The sequence below is a fragment of the Nothobranchius furzeri genome, chromosome 19 (assembly GCF_043380555.1).
Source record: "Nothobranchius furzeri strain GRZ-AD chromosome 19, NfurGRZ-RIMD1, whole genome shotgun sequence".
In the NCBI taxonomy this organism is placed as follows: domain Eukaryota; kingdom Metazoa; phylum Chordata; class Actinopteri; order Cyprinodontiformes; family Nothobranchiidae; genus Nothobranchius; species Nothobranchius furzeri.
Genome location: NC_091759.1, coordinates 21930328 through 21946419, shown reverse-complemented (window position 1 = coordinate 21946419; position 16092 = coordinate 21930328). Strand labels below are relative to the sequence as shown.

Sequence of the window (16092 nt, the reverse complement as noted above, 5' to 3'; positions counted from 1 at the left end):
CTTCCTTTCTCCTTTCTGCCAAGCTCCCAGCTCCCAGCTCCACCTGACATAACCAGGAACTTACCCACGAAGGGTACAGACCTGGATGAGTCCACTCTTGTGAAAGAAATTATGCCCCGTGTTTCATTAATATGATCTTTTCTTCCTTTTTAAAAAAATCCAAAAGTTCACATAAATTAAACAATTTCATAAATCTACTTCTTTTATCTACTTCTTCAGGTCTCCTCAGGGGGTGTGCCACAGGGACCTATTCTGAGCCCCCTTTGCCTCTAGCTGGGAACGCTTTTCTGGAAGAATTGTCAGTTTTCAGGCAGATGATTGTCAGATCTATTTTCCCCTGAGGCGCGGTACAGCTGCAGCAATTCAGATCCTCCCGGCTTGCTTGGAGGAAGGGAGAGCCGAATGGCCACTTCCTGCTGGATTTGACCCATCGATGCACCAGATGTGCATTGTTTACCTGACTGTGGTGATATTTATGCCATCAATTTAAAATCGATGGTGTTAAATAAAAAAAATAATAAATAAATGTGCAGAAACAACATTTTGAAGCTTGGATCTGGTTAATAAACAGTTTTACACTTTTGACTTAATTTGCTCTTGTGTGGAAAAATCTTCAATATTTTTTTTCTTCTGAGGATATTCAGAAAGCTCGTATTTGGTCACTTTTACATAAATACACACTTTACATTGAATTGAAAATAGTTATTTTTTTCTTTTTTTATTTCCTAACCTTATCATAATTATTTTAATATTATATATATATATATATATACATTTGCACGTTAGTTCACTGTATTATGTTTTATGTGTCAGGCAGGGGTAGGATTTAATAAGCACCAGCTTCCTCCTACTCCTTTTCTAACAGAATATGATGATTAAATTTTTGTGTGATCATCAGTGTGATTTTATTTTTAATGTCAACAATGACTTTGTTATTATTATTATTATTATTATTATTGTTGTTGTTGTTATTATGTTTGAAATAAAGATTTTACTCATTCATTTCATTTGTTTAAGGTGTGGAAAGTAATTCTAGGGAGGAAAAAGGGGGAAAATTTTATAAAAAAATATATAAAAAACACTATTTTATAGAATTCTTTCTTTTTGTGTTCTCAGGAGCCCCGCCCTCCTCCTCTGTCAGACACAATGACATCAGATGAGGTAAGAATGGTTGATTTTAAAATAAAGTAGCAGGTTATTTTTATACATCTGTTAAATCATCTAATATCATATTAGTCTTAATAATCAAGCTGACTGAGTTGGTCCTTTTGGAAGACATCAGAGAACTATAGACTACATTAGACTAGATCTAATAACAAATAAACACAGATATGAGTCCTGTACATTTATCTGGGCCAGTGTGAACTTTTGTTTTTAAGGCCTTAAAACAAAATAATTAGTAAAATCAAGTGAAGTTTGATTATAATGTGTAAACATGCAGAATGTTGGTTCTTTGAGCTTTTGTGTGGATTTATTTTGAACGGTCCCGCAGAAGAAAAACTTCATTTTCATGTGAAATTCTGCTTTTTGCTGCAACACATCCTCACATTTACTTAGAAATAAAACCCTGATTACATTTACACAAGTTAATTTTGACATTTATGCAAAAATCCACAACATTTATTATTTTTTAATTAATTTAAAACACTGCTTGGGTAATTTTTTTTAAAGTGAACATTAAATTTGATTATGGTCTTGTAAAATGACAACTGTGCCATCAAATCTGTATTAATGTGGAGGTTTTGGTGTGTTTAGAAATTAATCTGTTATAAGAAAGCAAGGAAAAAAAGCAGAATTTCACTTTTTAAGCTTAAAACACAAAGTTTGGACGCTTTTCTCAGACTATCGTTCCCTCGAGTCTCTTCCTGTCTGCCGCCCTGCCATTACTCTCTCTGGCAGCCTTCCCAATGTTCCCTGTAACACCAGCCTGTAATTCTCCAAGACCCCGGCCGTCACGCCGGGCGGAGGAATGTCGGTGGAGTCCACCGAGGGCCTAGAAGGTGTCAGACGTTCTAAATCTCAGAGAGAAGAGCACGACGTACGAGGACGAAGCCCGGGGCTTCAAGGTTCCTCAGAACTTCCCTCTATAATGGGAGGCTGTTACACACACACACACACACACGCACGCACGCACGCACGCACGCACGCACGCACGCACACACACACACGTAGGAGTTGTGCAACTGTCGTTCCGATACATTTATTCGTGTCCTCACAACGACTCATCTTGATGTTCGCCTCTGGCTGAACACACGTATGAATATAATTGTGTTTTTATTTGTTGTTGTTATTTTCTGCTGCCAGACGACTCATCTGCACGACCTTCTGTTTGTTCGTTGCTGCAGATCAGAGCGTGGGAGGAGGCGGAGATGGACCTGGCGATGGAGATGGACGAGATACGAGTTGACCCTTCACCTTTCCAGCTGGTGGAGAGAACGTCGCTACAGAAGGTGGGTGCGGAGAGGTGCCGTCTCATGAAATGCTTTTATTTTTAATAAAAAGTTTAAATGTAAACCACACAGCTGTTCAAAGCCCAGTTCAGTGGAAAATAAGTTACATCTAGTGTTAACGTGGTTCCTTGTCAGCCATTTTCTAACAAGGCTTCGAGAAATTTAAAATTAACAGAAAAAACTAATAAAAAGGTTATTAATTGAATCAGTTTAATTTCAAAAATGTGTTTAAAACGATGAATATTCAGCTAAGTTATGTAAAACGGCTCCAAAATATAAAAATAATTCAAATAAAACTATTAAACTAAGACAAACCTGTCACACCTCGCTCTGTTTTAATGCTGGCGCTCGCCTCGTCGGTGATGTCAGCGCTTCCTGACTAATGCAGATTCATTCTCTTTCTGTTAGTTGAAAGGATGAATGGCTTTTTGTTGATGCTGCTATAATAAAATCTTGAGCTGATCCAGGATCTGTGGATGTTTGCAGGATGCTGGAGCGACTAAACACCTCGTTTTATTGTTTGCTGATTGCATTTTCATGCTAACGTGCAGAATATTGTGATCATTCATGTGCAAAAGAAGCCCTGTGATTGAGACGTACGGATGCAGACAGAGAGCTGCTCCAGGGAAAATGAAAAGCAAGTTAACAGTCCAGGACTTTTCCTCTGGTGCGTTTTTGGTTGTTCCCAGAGTCTTTAGCGCGTTTGGGTTTTATCTTTGTGTCTGGACGCGTCGCACAACGATGCACTTGTAAACTGAAGGTGCAGACGTGCGTTTTCGTGTCCTTCTATCAGAGCAGGCTTGTCTGAGTCACCTTGTCGCCTTGTCTCTGCAGACCCACACGCTGTTCTCGCTGCTCGGCTTGAGTCACGCCTACGTGACCAGTATCGGAAAGCTGGTGGGAGTGGTGGCTTTGAAAGAGGTGAGACTTTTTATTTCCCAACCGCAGTTTTGTCTTTAACTCCTATCAGACCGTCGTCATGGTTTCCTCTTCTGATCCTTTTGGTGGTTTTTCCCTAAACTTGGAAGTTGGATAGTAAACTGGAACGCCATGACAATCCAACATGGCTTGGACGGAATTTTCACTTTAGAAGTGGGGGGGACACGGGGGGGGGGGGGGGGGGTGTCTTTACAGGCTTCAACACAAACGGTTGCTTTCCGCTTGGTCCTAGAGCTCAACCAGTGCCAATTTAATATAGCGTAATATTGTTTTTGGATGGTAAAAAGTACAGGGGTCAAAACTTGACTTTGGAAAAAGTGGGGGGGACATGTCCCCCCTGTCCCCCCCCCAAAATTACGTCCATGTGGCTGCCGCACGCGGAGATCTGCAGTAAAAAGCTGTTTTTGTTTCATAATGATGACTTAAACATGATTTAGCTAAAGCACAATACAAGATAGCTAAGACCTAATGACATGAAAGACAGGGCGGTCACGCCCACAGATCTCACGCTGAAGAGTCCCACCCCCCGCACTCACGGCGAGCTTACAGAGGATTCGTTTTTTAGTTCTGCACAAATGTTACAATAATAATTCTCTTAAATCACCTCACAAAGCTTCCGGTGTGCAGATCCAGAAACCAGAGACCGTGTGCCGAACTTGTGGTTTTCAGAAAGTTTCTTTTATTTTGGTAAGTTAAGACAGGAAGCATATGTCGGGGCAGCAGTAGCTCAGCTGGTAGAGCGGGTTGCCTCATGATCGGAGGGTCATGGGGTTGATTCCAGCTCCCGCCAGGGGTTTCCTGCTGTTGTGTCCTTGGGCAAGACACTTCACCCAACTTGCCTGTGTTAGTGGTGGTCAGAGGGGCCGGCGGCGCCAAATGTCAGCCTCGCCTCTGTCGGACCTTCCCAGGGCGGCTGTGGCTACATAGTAGCTTACCATCACTAGCAGTGTGTGAATGTGAGAGTGTGTGAAAGCGTCTTTGGGTGTCTAGAAAAGCGCTTTATAAGTTCAATGCATTATTATTATTATTATTATTATTATTATTATTATATGTCAGTTATTATTATTATCCCACAGTGGTTTTTCGAGCTGCGCACCACTTCTGCTGAATGAGACCGACGATGCGTTCAATGCACCTCAAAAACCAGGTAGACTGTGAAGTAATGAGCGCAACCATGTTTTTAACCGACGGGAGACGCGCGATAGCCGCCCGTCATATCCGATGCGACCTGAATCTAGCGGTGCCGTCGCATCCCTGATACCACGAACAAACCACCGGTTCAGATCAGCAAATCTCTCCATCCCTAGTGTGGCGGAGTCGCTAATGCTGTTAGCTTCTACTGGCCGAGGCGTTCTCTGCTCTCTCCTGGACGCTAAACCAACAACCGTCTTCCCTGTCGTGAGTCCAGATGGGTGAACGTTAGTGACAGGGTGACGTAGATCTGTCAGGATTTTCCATCCTAGAGCTTCACCGTCTGTTTTCTATCAGAAGCTACTGCAGGAGGTAGGTGTAGGAGACTATTTTCATGTTCAGCCTGCGTGAAACACTCAGAGTGACCGATCATTTTCAAAACTTATAAGTAACTTACGTCTAATATACTGTTCACTAATACAACCATACATGGCATATTGTACAGAAATATGGGGTTCAACTTTTAAAACATATATATATGAAATAAAAACTATACAAAAGAAATCTATTCGAGTTATAAGCAAGAGCAATTATTATGCTCATACTGACCCGTTGTTTTTAAAATCACAGATTATCAAATTAGAAGATCTATATTATTATAAAATAATGCAATTTATGTTTAGAGTAAAATTAACGGCTCTGCCAGAAAATAAACTAATGTTTTTTGCAAAGAGGCAAAGTAAATATGATTTAAGAGGTGGATGCATGTTTGTTCTACAAAAAGCCAAAAAGGGCATGAAAAGGAGATGCATCTCTGTAATGGGAGTAAAATTTTGGAACGAGGCTAAAATAGAATTAAAATGAGCGACTTCTCTTTCAGTTCTTAAAAAAACTTATCAGTAAAAATATTTTTGAAGAGTATTTATTTGATGTTGATGGATGGATTTGTGTTTTACTTTTATTTGGGTTGTTGGTTCATTGCGGGAAATAGAAAAATTGTTTTGTAAGTAGGTTAGGCAATTCTATAAGCTAATGCTTCTGCCTGAACCTGTTCAGTCATGAGATACCAAATAGACACCATATACAAATGAATGTATGTGTTAGTGAGAAATGGTATTTGTATCTATTTGTATGACATGTTATTGTACACATTATCTTAAGATGACTGGCTGAATAAATTGATCATTCATTCATTCATTCATTCATAGAAAAAAGTTTTCAGTTAAGTTCCTCTTTAACCCACCTAATAACGTTCTCTTACTGAACCTTCACCTCCTTTATTTCTTCTCTTCTTTCCCCCCCACCACCCCCACTCCCCGCCACCTCCCAATAAAAAAGCTCCAAAAGGCCATCGAAGGCTCCACCCACTCCGGCGTGCGGCTCCGACCTCCTCTGGCGAGTTTTCGTGACGTCAGCAAACACAAGTCTGTCCCTAAACTGACGCCTCCTTCCACTGCTCCTTCCTCTCAATCCTCCACCTCCTCTCCGTCACCTCAAAGTTTCCCATCGGCTCCTCCTTCCCCGGCCTCGGAGCAGATCCGCCACCGCACCCATCCCCACCCTAACCAGGAGCAGGAGACAGAGGTGTGGATCGAGGGTGGGACGGGGGACACGGAGGCGAGCAGCTCCAACAGCGACCTCGCCCTCCCTCCGTCCTCCACTCCTCCCAGCGCTCCACCTCCTTCTTCTCCTTCCACTCCCATCCCTCTCTCCACCCTGAGACCCTCGCAGAGACTCCAGAATGCGGAGGACAGCGATGATGAGCCAGTGGTTTAGACTGGAAAACTGTTTTATACTCATGTACCTCATTTTAGTCTCAAACTCTGTCAGGACACTTAAAATGCCTAAAAGCAAACCGGTCTTGGTCGTTTTACTGTAAACCTGTTCTTCCTCGTTTCTAGCTCACTGGGTAGATGGAGGCAGTACTTTTATTTTCTGCTGCAAAGAAGAAAAATGCACGATGAAATCGGTGAAATTTCGACACGACTAAACCACTTCTTCATTCAGAAGATGCGTAAAGTCTCGATGTCTGTGAAGGTTCTCAGTCATCCAGGTCATTGTAGTCTAAGGAGCTTTGAAAGAAAAGCGTCTGGACTTCTTTGAGTTGCTTGAAGACGTTTCACCTGTCATCCGAGAGGCTTCTTCAGGTCTGAGGTCAAATGGTGGAGAGTCCCAGATTTAAACCCAGTGGGAGTTTCCCCCCGAAGAGGAACAAAAGACCCCCTGATGATCTTCTATGAGCCAAGGCGTGAGGGTGGGTGTGGGTCCTATTCAGCCAGAGTTTCGGGTGAGCTCATTGTGAAGCCTGGCCCCACCCTATCATGTGAATTCCTGAGGTCAGATGGCCCAGGATGTGCGTGGGCGTTGAGGCATCTGGGAAGGGATCTCAAAACTGGATTATCGATGGCAGACAGTTGGTGTCATAAACCACCGCCTCTGTTCAAAGATGGTTGCTCACAGTGGACATAAATGGCTTCCTTTACTCCTCTTTCCCTCTCTCCTCCCACTGGGTTTAAATCTGGGACTCTCCACCATTTGACCTCAGACCTGAAGAAGCCTCTCGGATGAGAGGTGAAACGTCTTCAAGCAACTCAAAGAAGTCCAGACGCTTTTCTTTCAAGCTCCTTAGACTTAAAGTCCCGATGATCTTTTTCCTTGCAGCGTTTGAAATCATTCGTTCTTGCTGCAGAAACGAGACGTGCACGCTCCTGCTCTTCCTTCCTCCATCGTTCGTGTCTTACAGAATGTCTTTTTAAACGGAACTAGAGCAGCAGCCATCGATTTAGCTTCCTGTCTGGCAGCCGAGCGTCTGAGCAGCCCCGCTGTAATAAAGCTGCTCGGTCCTGGCCGAAGCTCAACAGCAACAACCTCTAAACCGCGCCGACCTTGTGGCTGCAGCCTCAGAACTCATCTCATCACCGTTAGCTTGATGAATGAAGCAGCTAAAAGCAGATGACGCACCAAACTCCCCTTCACATTGATTTGTTTCGCTAAAACAACGACGCTGCTCAGAGTGACTCAGCCTCAGACAGAATCATAACGTTCGCTTCTGCACAAATCAAGCGTCCGCCGCAGCGTCGCCAGGATGATGGCGAATGTTTCTGACGGGGATTAACAGGTGACAGTCTGTTGTGTGACGTCCGCACGAAGAACAGCAGCGACTGTTGATGCGTGGAAACCGTTTGCGTCTCTGCCGTCGCCGCTTCAGACTTGCTTTTTACACAAGGGGTCAAAGAGGCGGATCTAGAAGTTTTTAACACGATGAATCATCTATGATGGAGAACTCTATAAGCTTTAACAGCAAGACATCCTGCGTTCGCATCTCATGACCTTTGACCCCTGGATGATCTTTAAAAAAAGTTTTGATGTGACTATCTGACCCTGTCATTCTTTCTACAGCCAAGATTTGTCTGTCGGATTGACCGTAAGAACGGGAAATCACAAAGTTTATTTGTCACATAATGAGATTTTTTCTCAATCCAAAATTGGGATTTTGTGTTCAGACGTAACGAACGACGTCATTTAATCTGCAGAGCTGCTTTATTATTAACTCGTGGAGTCAGTTTCTCAGGTTCTGCCTTCTAAGTCTTTAAACTTTTCTACTAAATTTATACCTAAAATAGTTCAGTTTTGTGTTTTATTTATTGATTTATTTACATATTTATTTGTCTGTCAGTAGATTCCTCTAATTTTCTTCAAACATTTATAAAACTGTGAAGCAAAACGAACTTGTAAGTGGCGTTAAGTGTGTGAAATGTAATCAGAATCTAGAAAGACCCTGTTTATTATTATTATTATTATTATTATTAAAAGAGAATATGTGTAGTTTTTACCATTAATCTCTGGAAATAGTCATTGAAATGTTGTTGAAAATGAATTAAATGATGCCCGGGGGCGGGTCTAAGTCTCTGGGCGACGCTATATTAGATATCATGTTTCTTTCTACAGGAGCCCGTGAGGAGAAAACATACCGTAAATCCTCTAATACAGGCCCGGGCCTGTATTTGACTCAAGCTCGTCAAGCTCCAGGCCTTTATTGGAAGGAGGGCCAGTATTAGAGGCAGGCCTCTATTTCTATTTGAGCAAAATGAACTAATGGTTCGCTGGAGTTCTTGACAATTAAAATTGCGCCCACATTTTCAAAGTTAAACACATTTCTTTTAACAACGGTAGTTTCTGCTTCAGCCCTCTAACCCCTCCCCCTGCGCAGCGGCCGCAAACTCACTGATGCGCCTGCAGCCTCTCAGAGTTCCTGCTGCTCTAAACATTAAAATAATTATTTCATTTTCTGTTCCTCACTTCTGATGACCTTCAGTGGTGTTTGTTTGTTGCAACCACCAGGTACAAAAACTAACTTGTTTTTATTTGACTATTTTTCTGTCCTGCCTGTTTATTATCTTCCTGCATCTCCTCTCAATCCTAAAGAAAAACTGCTGCCTGGGTTCATATATATTCACCTCATGAGTTACCTTTGAACTGCAGTTCTAAAAGATCTACCGACCGCAAAAACAGCGGAGTGCTCGCTGCTTGCCGGCCACAGGAGGCAACGCCCTGTGCCAGAGCGTCGGTACTGACACCCGCCGTAAAACGGACATTTAACCAAATTGTGACCTTTACCCTCTTGCAATTTAACCTTCCCCTCACCCCCATCCTAATCTTAACCAGTTTGCACATGCAAAGCTCTGATCGTTGACGCGCTCCAGACATCTGCGTCCTGAGCACGGCCACAGTAACGTTATCAAATCAGGTGTCGCCACCTCAAAAACTAATTTAACACGCGATCGTTCATGTCGGCTCATTTCCTTTAATGTTTTTGTTTTTTAATTCTTTTATTAGTGTCTGATGCGTTTCGCTGCTGTGGATCGGGGCGCATCACCTGTCACCTGCTGACAGCAGGCTGCTGTCTTTTCCGTGGACTGCATCTTGCCGGTCATTATCACGTGACAGCGACTAGTCGATGACAGGCATAAAAAGTCACTATAGAGCGGTGAAGTCGACTAGTGACTAGTTCATACAACCCCTACTGCTCCCCAGAGTGTTCTGCAGCATAATCAGCACGTTCTCTTTGAACTTGATATCAAATTTTCGCCTCCTCTTCGTCTCCGCACGGTTAAAGTTACCCTCGCGGTCTATCACTGGCAAATCAAAAGTGAGACGGATGACACAACCCCCCTGTGGTACTTGCTTGTTACCACATTCCACCCGGCCACAATAAAAAACAGGCCATTATTCACCTCCGCCGACTCCGACACCGGCCAAAATATGATACCCGGCAGTTAATTAAATACAGGCTAATATTAGAGGATTTATGGTATTCACTGATTTGTGACGAACGGCTACCAGGGTTTCCCCCATAAAATGAGTTAAGCCTGGTGGATTTGGCCATGGGGGGTGGGGGGTGGGGGGCCGCGTGAGTTTGGTCCGCATAGCCGGTAGTGCAGAAACGAACGTTATGATTCTATCTGGGGGCGTCTCGCAGCGCTCCTCCGTGAGAGCGGGGGTGGGGTTGGGGTGGTTGCACAGCTGCTGTTTCTCACCAGTATCAGCTGATGGAGGGCTCTAGTTTTGTTGCGCCGTTCATGTCAGCGGACAGGGTAGGGTCGGGGAGGGGGGCGGGGCATGACGCTTATGAAGCGCTGGGGGAAACCCTGGGTTACATAACTTACTTCAGTCATAAATGTTGTATATTACACAATTACCTCGCCACTCGGGAGTCTGGCGTGCTTGTTATTTTGCTGGAGGTTGCGTTCCCAGGGATTTTTGACCCTAATGGCCTTCCGTTGGTAATGTCAAACACAAAGATACAGCTTGCTTGCAATGATTTAGGTATGAACTGCTCCTTATCACCAGGGAAAATACACGTTGTTGCTTTAAAGAAAATCTGTGTTAATTTATTAAAGATAAATAATGTTGTTGCTGCTGCACGTGGCGCAGAAGAGAGGAAAAACTCCCTCCAGAAGTAAATGAAGTATTCTGGGTGTTTTATGGATGTTTACATTGTAATGCATGAATAAAAACGTCTGCAAATGCAACAGAGAAATGCACCATTTACAGATATTTTAGTCAATTTAGCAGACTTTCCAGGGATTTGGTTTGAGAAGGTAACGGCCATAAAACAGTCTGAGAATGACATTTATTTTGGCTGTTTTATTTAATCTGCATTTACTGAATCACTCCTTTGACTTAGGCTGCATAGCAACAGTTTTAACGTCCTGTTTGTGAATTATTCCTGCTGTGCAACTGGACTTAAACACTTGCTGCAATAAACAGCGATCACCGGAGCATCGCTTGTGCGTGGGAGAGCTTTGCAGGATGAGATGTGGGAGTGGCACGAGGAGAGATGATTATCGTAGCAGTTGGGGGCATTGCGGTCGCTGGAGTGTAAGAGCGAACCTTCCTCTCCAGAAGCTGCAGCTGGAGGATGCTTTTGATGCCTTTTTCTGTACACTGAGAACAGGCTCTACACTGCTGTGAAGTGCACACCGTTACAAATGCTGATTTCTGAAGCAGAACTCTTGATGTATGACGTTTTCTGTGGTTTATACAACAGCTTTTAATAATGTGTGAGGTGTCTTTGTACCCCAGACATCTTGACAATCCGTAGCAGAAGCCCTATCAAGTAAAAAAGTTTTAAGCCTAGTCCTAAAAGTAGACAGGGTGTCTGCCTCACGGACTAAAGCTGGGAGCTGGTTCCATAAGAGAGGAGCCTGATAACTAAAAGATCTGCCTCCCATCCTAATTTTAGATATTCTGGGAACCACCAGTAAACCTGCAGTTTGACAGCGAAGTGCTCGGTTAGGAACGTATGGAACATCAGGTCACTGATGTATGATGGAGCTTGATTATTAAGAGCTTTATATGTGAGAAGAAGGATCTTAAAATCTATTCTGAATTTAACAGGTAGCAAATGTAGGGAAGCTACGACAGGAGAGTTATGATCTCTCTTTTTAATTCTCATCAGAACTCTAGCTGCAGCATTTTGGACAAGCTGAAGACTTTTAACTACATTCTGTGGACTTCCTGAGAGTAATGAATTACAGTAATCCAGACTTGATGTAATAAATGCATGAACTAGTTTTTCAGCATCACTCCTGGAAAGGATGCTTCTAATCTTAGCAATGTTCCTGAGGTGAAAGAAGGAAATCCCACAAACTTGTTTAACGTGGGATTTTAGTGACATGTCCTGGTTAAGGTCCCTTACTTTGTTCTCGGAGACTAATGTAATGCCGTACGGATCAGATGATTGACTAAGCAGTTTGCTTTTCTGAGGTTCTGGTCCAAAGATGAGAACTTCAGTCTTGTCTGGATTTACCAGCAGAAAGTTTGAGTCATCCAGGTGTTTATGATTTCAAGACAAGCCTGTAATCTACCTAACTGATGTAGTTCAGCAGGTTTATGGCTAAATGTAACTGAGTATCGTCAGCATAAAAAAGGACGTTTATCCCATGCTGTCTAATGATTTTACCAATTGAAAGCATTTCTATAGTGACAAGAATCGGTTCAATCACTGAACCCTGTGGTACTCCACATTAACACTAGTATGACGAAGACTTCTCATGTACATGTACAAACTAAAATCTCAGACTGTTAGGATTTAAACCAGCCTAGTGCTATTCCCTACTGAACATAACCCTGGGTTATAAATAACATCCGCTAAGCGTAAGACGCAGCTGACAGCCGCCACAGTTGTCGATGGGAGTGATTCCACCGGTGGTGAAGTGGCGTGTCTCAGAAATGTCCCAGAAGTGTAGTGCTGCTTCGCTCTGCTAACTTTGTGTCAGTTCTATTTTTTACATGCTACACTTCCAGAACACGTTGAGTTGAGCAGGTCAGATTGGACCAGACAGGAAGTCAAATGCAGGGGAAGTGTAAATCATACAGCAACTTTCCAAAATAAAAGACACATATTGATTTCCTATTGCTTAACTAGGAAAATGAACCTAATCATCATGAAGGCGGTAAAAGCTGCTGCCATCTAGCTATTGGAGTATGAACTGCACCATACAAGAGAAATACAGTAAATGCTTCTGTGTAAATCCTATAAAATTCAATACACACATATAAAATCATAACATGAAATATTGCAACATTTTAGTGAGTTGGTGTTTTCTTACATGCTTTTGGATGTATGCTGCTATCGTTCTCTTTGCTGGTTGTTGTGCGAACTGGCGAAATCACTCGTGATCTTGTGTAACCAGCTACATAGAATGCATTTGCTGCCTTTCCACATCTGATATGCTCCTGATGGGAGGGGTCACTGAGGTCGTCGTAAGTTTATTACGTTAGGCGCCGCTTCCATATCCGGTGGAAAGCCCGGGTCAGAAAAGCGATGTGTGTAGGACAAGTGTTATATATATATGTGTGTGTGTGTGTGTGTGTGTGTATATATATATGTGTGTGTGTGTGTGTAAATATGTATATATATACACATACATACACATATATATATATATATATATATACACATACATATATATATGTATGTGTATATATGTATATATATACACATACATACACACACATATATGTGTGTATATATATATATATATATATATATATACACACATATATATATATATATATATATATATATATATATATATATATATATATATGTATATATATATATATATGTACATATATATATGTACATATATATATATATATATATGTATAAGTACATCTATATATATACATACATTTACATATGTATATGTACATGTATATGTATATATATGTATACATACATTTACATATGTATATGTACATGTATATGTATATATACATATATATGTGTATATGTATATTTTACACACAAAGCAGCTACGTTCATACACACATACATACAGTCTTACATGCGTACAAATACATATTAGTTTACTGGATTTTTTTTCTTTTATTATAAAAATCGCATTTGTTATATTATTACTCTGTATACTGCGTTATACTTTTAGGGCTAGGTCACTGTTAAAAAGCATGCACTTTCGTTTGGTTGTGGTCAGATGATGTTTGCAGATGACTCCCAAGTGCACGCCTCAGGTCGCTCCACAGTCTTGGTTCTCTTCTTTAAGAAGTCCTTCTGCATCAAACGGCCAGTCCAGTCAGTCTCTTCTGATGCTACGAGTGACGCCAACCAAGCACTCTCAATTACTTACCAACCCAAGTCCTTATTTGTAGTATTGCACAGATTTTTAGACATTCCCCATTCTTTCATCTCCATTTGGTTTCCAGTTCTGCTATGTTTGTCCAGTTGGTCTAAATAATAACAATAATCCATTATGGAGTTTCATGTCACTCATCTGCCTAACATTTAACCTGTCAGAGTCCAGGTTTGATGCTAAACCAGGAAGTTAGGGGGAAGGTGGCATCTATTTGGACACATTACATCCCACATTTCCAGCCGGAATGGCATTTATTCAGAATTAGAAAGGTAAATATTTGGGAAAAGAAAGGGGTGCGATAGTAGCTTGGCTGATTATTGGAGTATTTAAGTCCTGCAAGTCTTTTTGTCATCATGTGACTCAGTTGGTCGCAACAATGACAATGGAGCCATCCTCTGAGTCCTCGTCCTTCTCCTCCAGCGACTGGACGACGCAAGGGGTGATGTCAAATGGTATTCTCTCCATGACGGATTCGGCGGCCTGTGCCAGAAGTCCTGGGCTTGAACCTCTAGTCGTTGGGGCTTCCTCCCTCAGTGGTGATGGTGTTAAAGAGCACGGCTCCGGCTCCAAGGTCAATGTTACCTCTTCTACCTGTAAACACAGGAATCACGTGTGACTAAAACCATCGACGCGATGCTCTGGTCTCTGTTTTGTTCAGGTCTTTCCGTAAATAAAGGAAAGAGGATTTAAATAAGTAACAGTTTCAAACTCACTCTAGTCAGCTCCTCCTCATCTACGTGCTGCTCAGGAATCCCTTCAGACCCAGGTTCTGGCTCCTCTCCAACTGTCTCCACCACCCCTCCAACCATGTCGACCATCTGTGCGCTCAGCTGCCCAACGATCTCCACCTGGAAGCAGATCCGTCACAGACCAAAAAGCTTTTCTTTCCACTCACTTTAAGCTGGAATTTGAACATTTGAACTCCTCGAGTCCCCGATAACAGAAACCAAGAAAAGATCAATAAAAAGAAGATGAACAAGCAGGTTTTGAGGGCTCCTGTCCTGTGGCGTCTCTGCATTTGGGGCCAGTGGGGTCGGGCCCCACCAGATGTCACTGTGGACCTCCGTGCTCTTCCAAGGGGGTTCCAATAAAAGCATCTGGACTTCTTTGGTTTCTTGAAGACATCTCGCTCCTCATCCACGGAGCTTGGTCAATTCTGACTGGAATATGGGAGAGTCAAGCTTATAAGCTGTAGCTGTCTATTGTTGCTCAACGAGCAGAAACTACTTATGACGACCCCCTCCTCCCTACCCACTGATGAGTCGTTAGCCTCTATTGTGTGACCTAGACTGAAACTGTTGGGAATAAGAGTCAGAGCTGCATTATAGGTGTTGGATAGGTAAACCTGAGTTCTTGTCCTCTGTTTAACGTAGGATTTTCTCGTTCGGCATAGATAGCTTCCTTCACTCCTCTCAGGAATTTCTTTCTTTGGAATTCCATGTTTTAAAAAAGGTTAGAGTTATTAATTATTTAATTAAAATAGAATTTCTAGTTTTTAGGTTTATTTTGCTATGTGGTTCATTTAATGTATTTATGATATAAAAGTAATGTAACTATTCGCTTTAGGCAACTTTTTAAAATAAGACAAATTGGTGAATTCGGCTTCTAGAAGCACAATTCTGTTGCATTGCTTTGTGTCGTTTACCCTGTGTGGCGCCATTTGCTGGAACCTTGTTTGAGTTTGCCGAGAAATTTTAACGAAAGATTTCTGTTCAGCATAAAGAAGTGAAATATTTACTGGAATAAATCCATTTTTAGTCATGGATTGGTAAAGTCCAAGGTCTGCCTTCATTTATCAACTGTGTAATGATTTAATTTACATGTTATTTAATGAGCCATAAGACATAAGATTCCATAGGAAATATGAAATCAACCTTATGGATCTGTTGGGTTATTTAAACCAGAAGATTGGAACTTTTTATTGCAGGGATTATGTAACAGCTTCGTATTCACTCAGAGACAACAGAAGAGAGAGAGTCAAGTTTAAAAGTTTAAAGATTTATTACTAAACAAATTAAACTAGACTAACTTTAACACTAAATGTATGGTGTAACTAAGGTGAATGGGACAGAATGGTGTGATGTGGAATGTTGATCAGAACCAGCAAATCCGAAGAAACGATTAGTTCTGGTGGGAAATGAAGGTGATGTCTTCGCGCTAAGCTTTGGTTTGGAGATTCATAAACACATTCAACGCCATTCCATCTGTCTACGTACCCTTAGCGGAAGTCCCCGTTAGATCAGGAATGTCGAGGTCCAGCTGGACCCTCTCTGGAACCGAAGCCGGTAGGAAAAGCAGCGGTTGCCGACCAGACCAGTCTTTGAGATACTTCCGGGTCACAACAGTTTTGTTGGCATCTAGCGAGACCCAGAACTGGGTCGAGATGGTTCAGCTTTTATTCTGAAAGGAAC

General features: G+C 42.1%; 2 protein-coding genes across 8 annotated transcripts in view; one reads left to right on the top strand and one right to left on the bottom strand.

Moving 5' to 3' along the window:
• The window catches only part of LOC107394831 (chloride channel protein), a 35820-nt gene extending 27372 nt beyond the window's left edge, over positions 1–8448 (top strand). The window contains exons 21-24 of the mRNA XM_015973985.3: positions 1117–1161; positions 2346–2450; positions 3285–3371; positions 5859–8448. Coding sequence (XP_015829471.3) covers positions 1117–1161; positions 2346–2450; positions 3285–3371; positions 5859–6296 — 675 coding nt within the window. The 3' untranslated portion in view covers positions 6297–8448. The remainder of the gene's footprint in view (positions 1–1116; positions 1162–2345; positions 2451–3284; positions 3372–5858) is intronic.
• Positions 8449–13392: 4944 nt separating this feature from the next.
• The window catches only part of LOC107394830 (uncharacterized), a 59652-nt gene continuing 56952 nt past the window's right edge, over positions 13393–16092 (bottom strand). For all 7 annotated transcript variants that reach the window (XM_015973984.3, XM_054745310.2, XM_054745312.2 and 4 more), the window contains 2 exons: positions 14395–14529; positions 13393–14272 (listed from right to left, as the gene is read on the bottom strand). In XM_015973984.3, the coding sequence (XP_015829470.3) occupies positions 14042–14272; positions 14395–14529 (366 nt within the window). In that variant the 3' untranslated portion in view covers positions 13393–14041. The remainder of the gene's footprint in view (positions 14273–14394; positions 14530–16092) is intronic.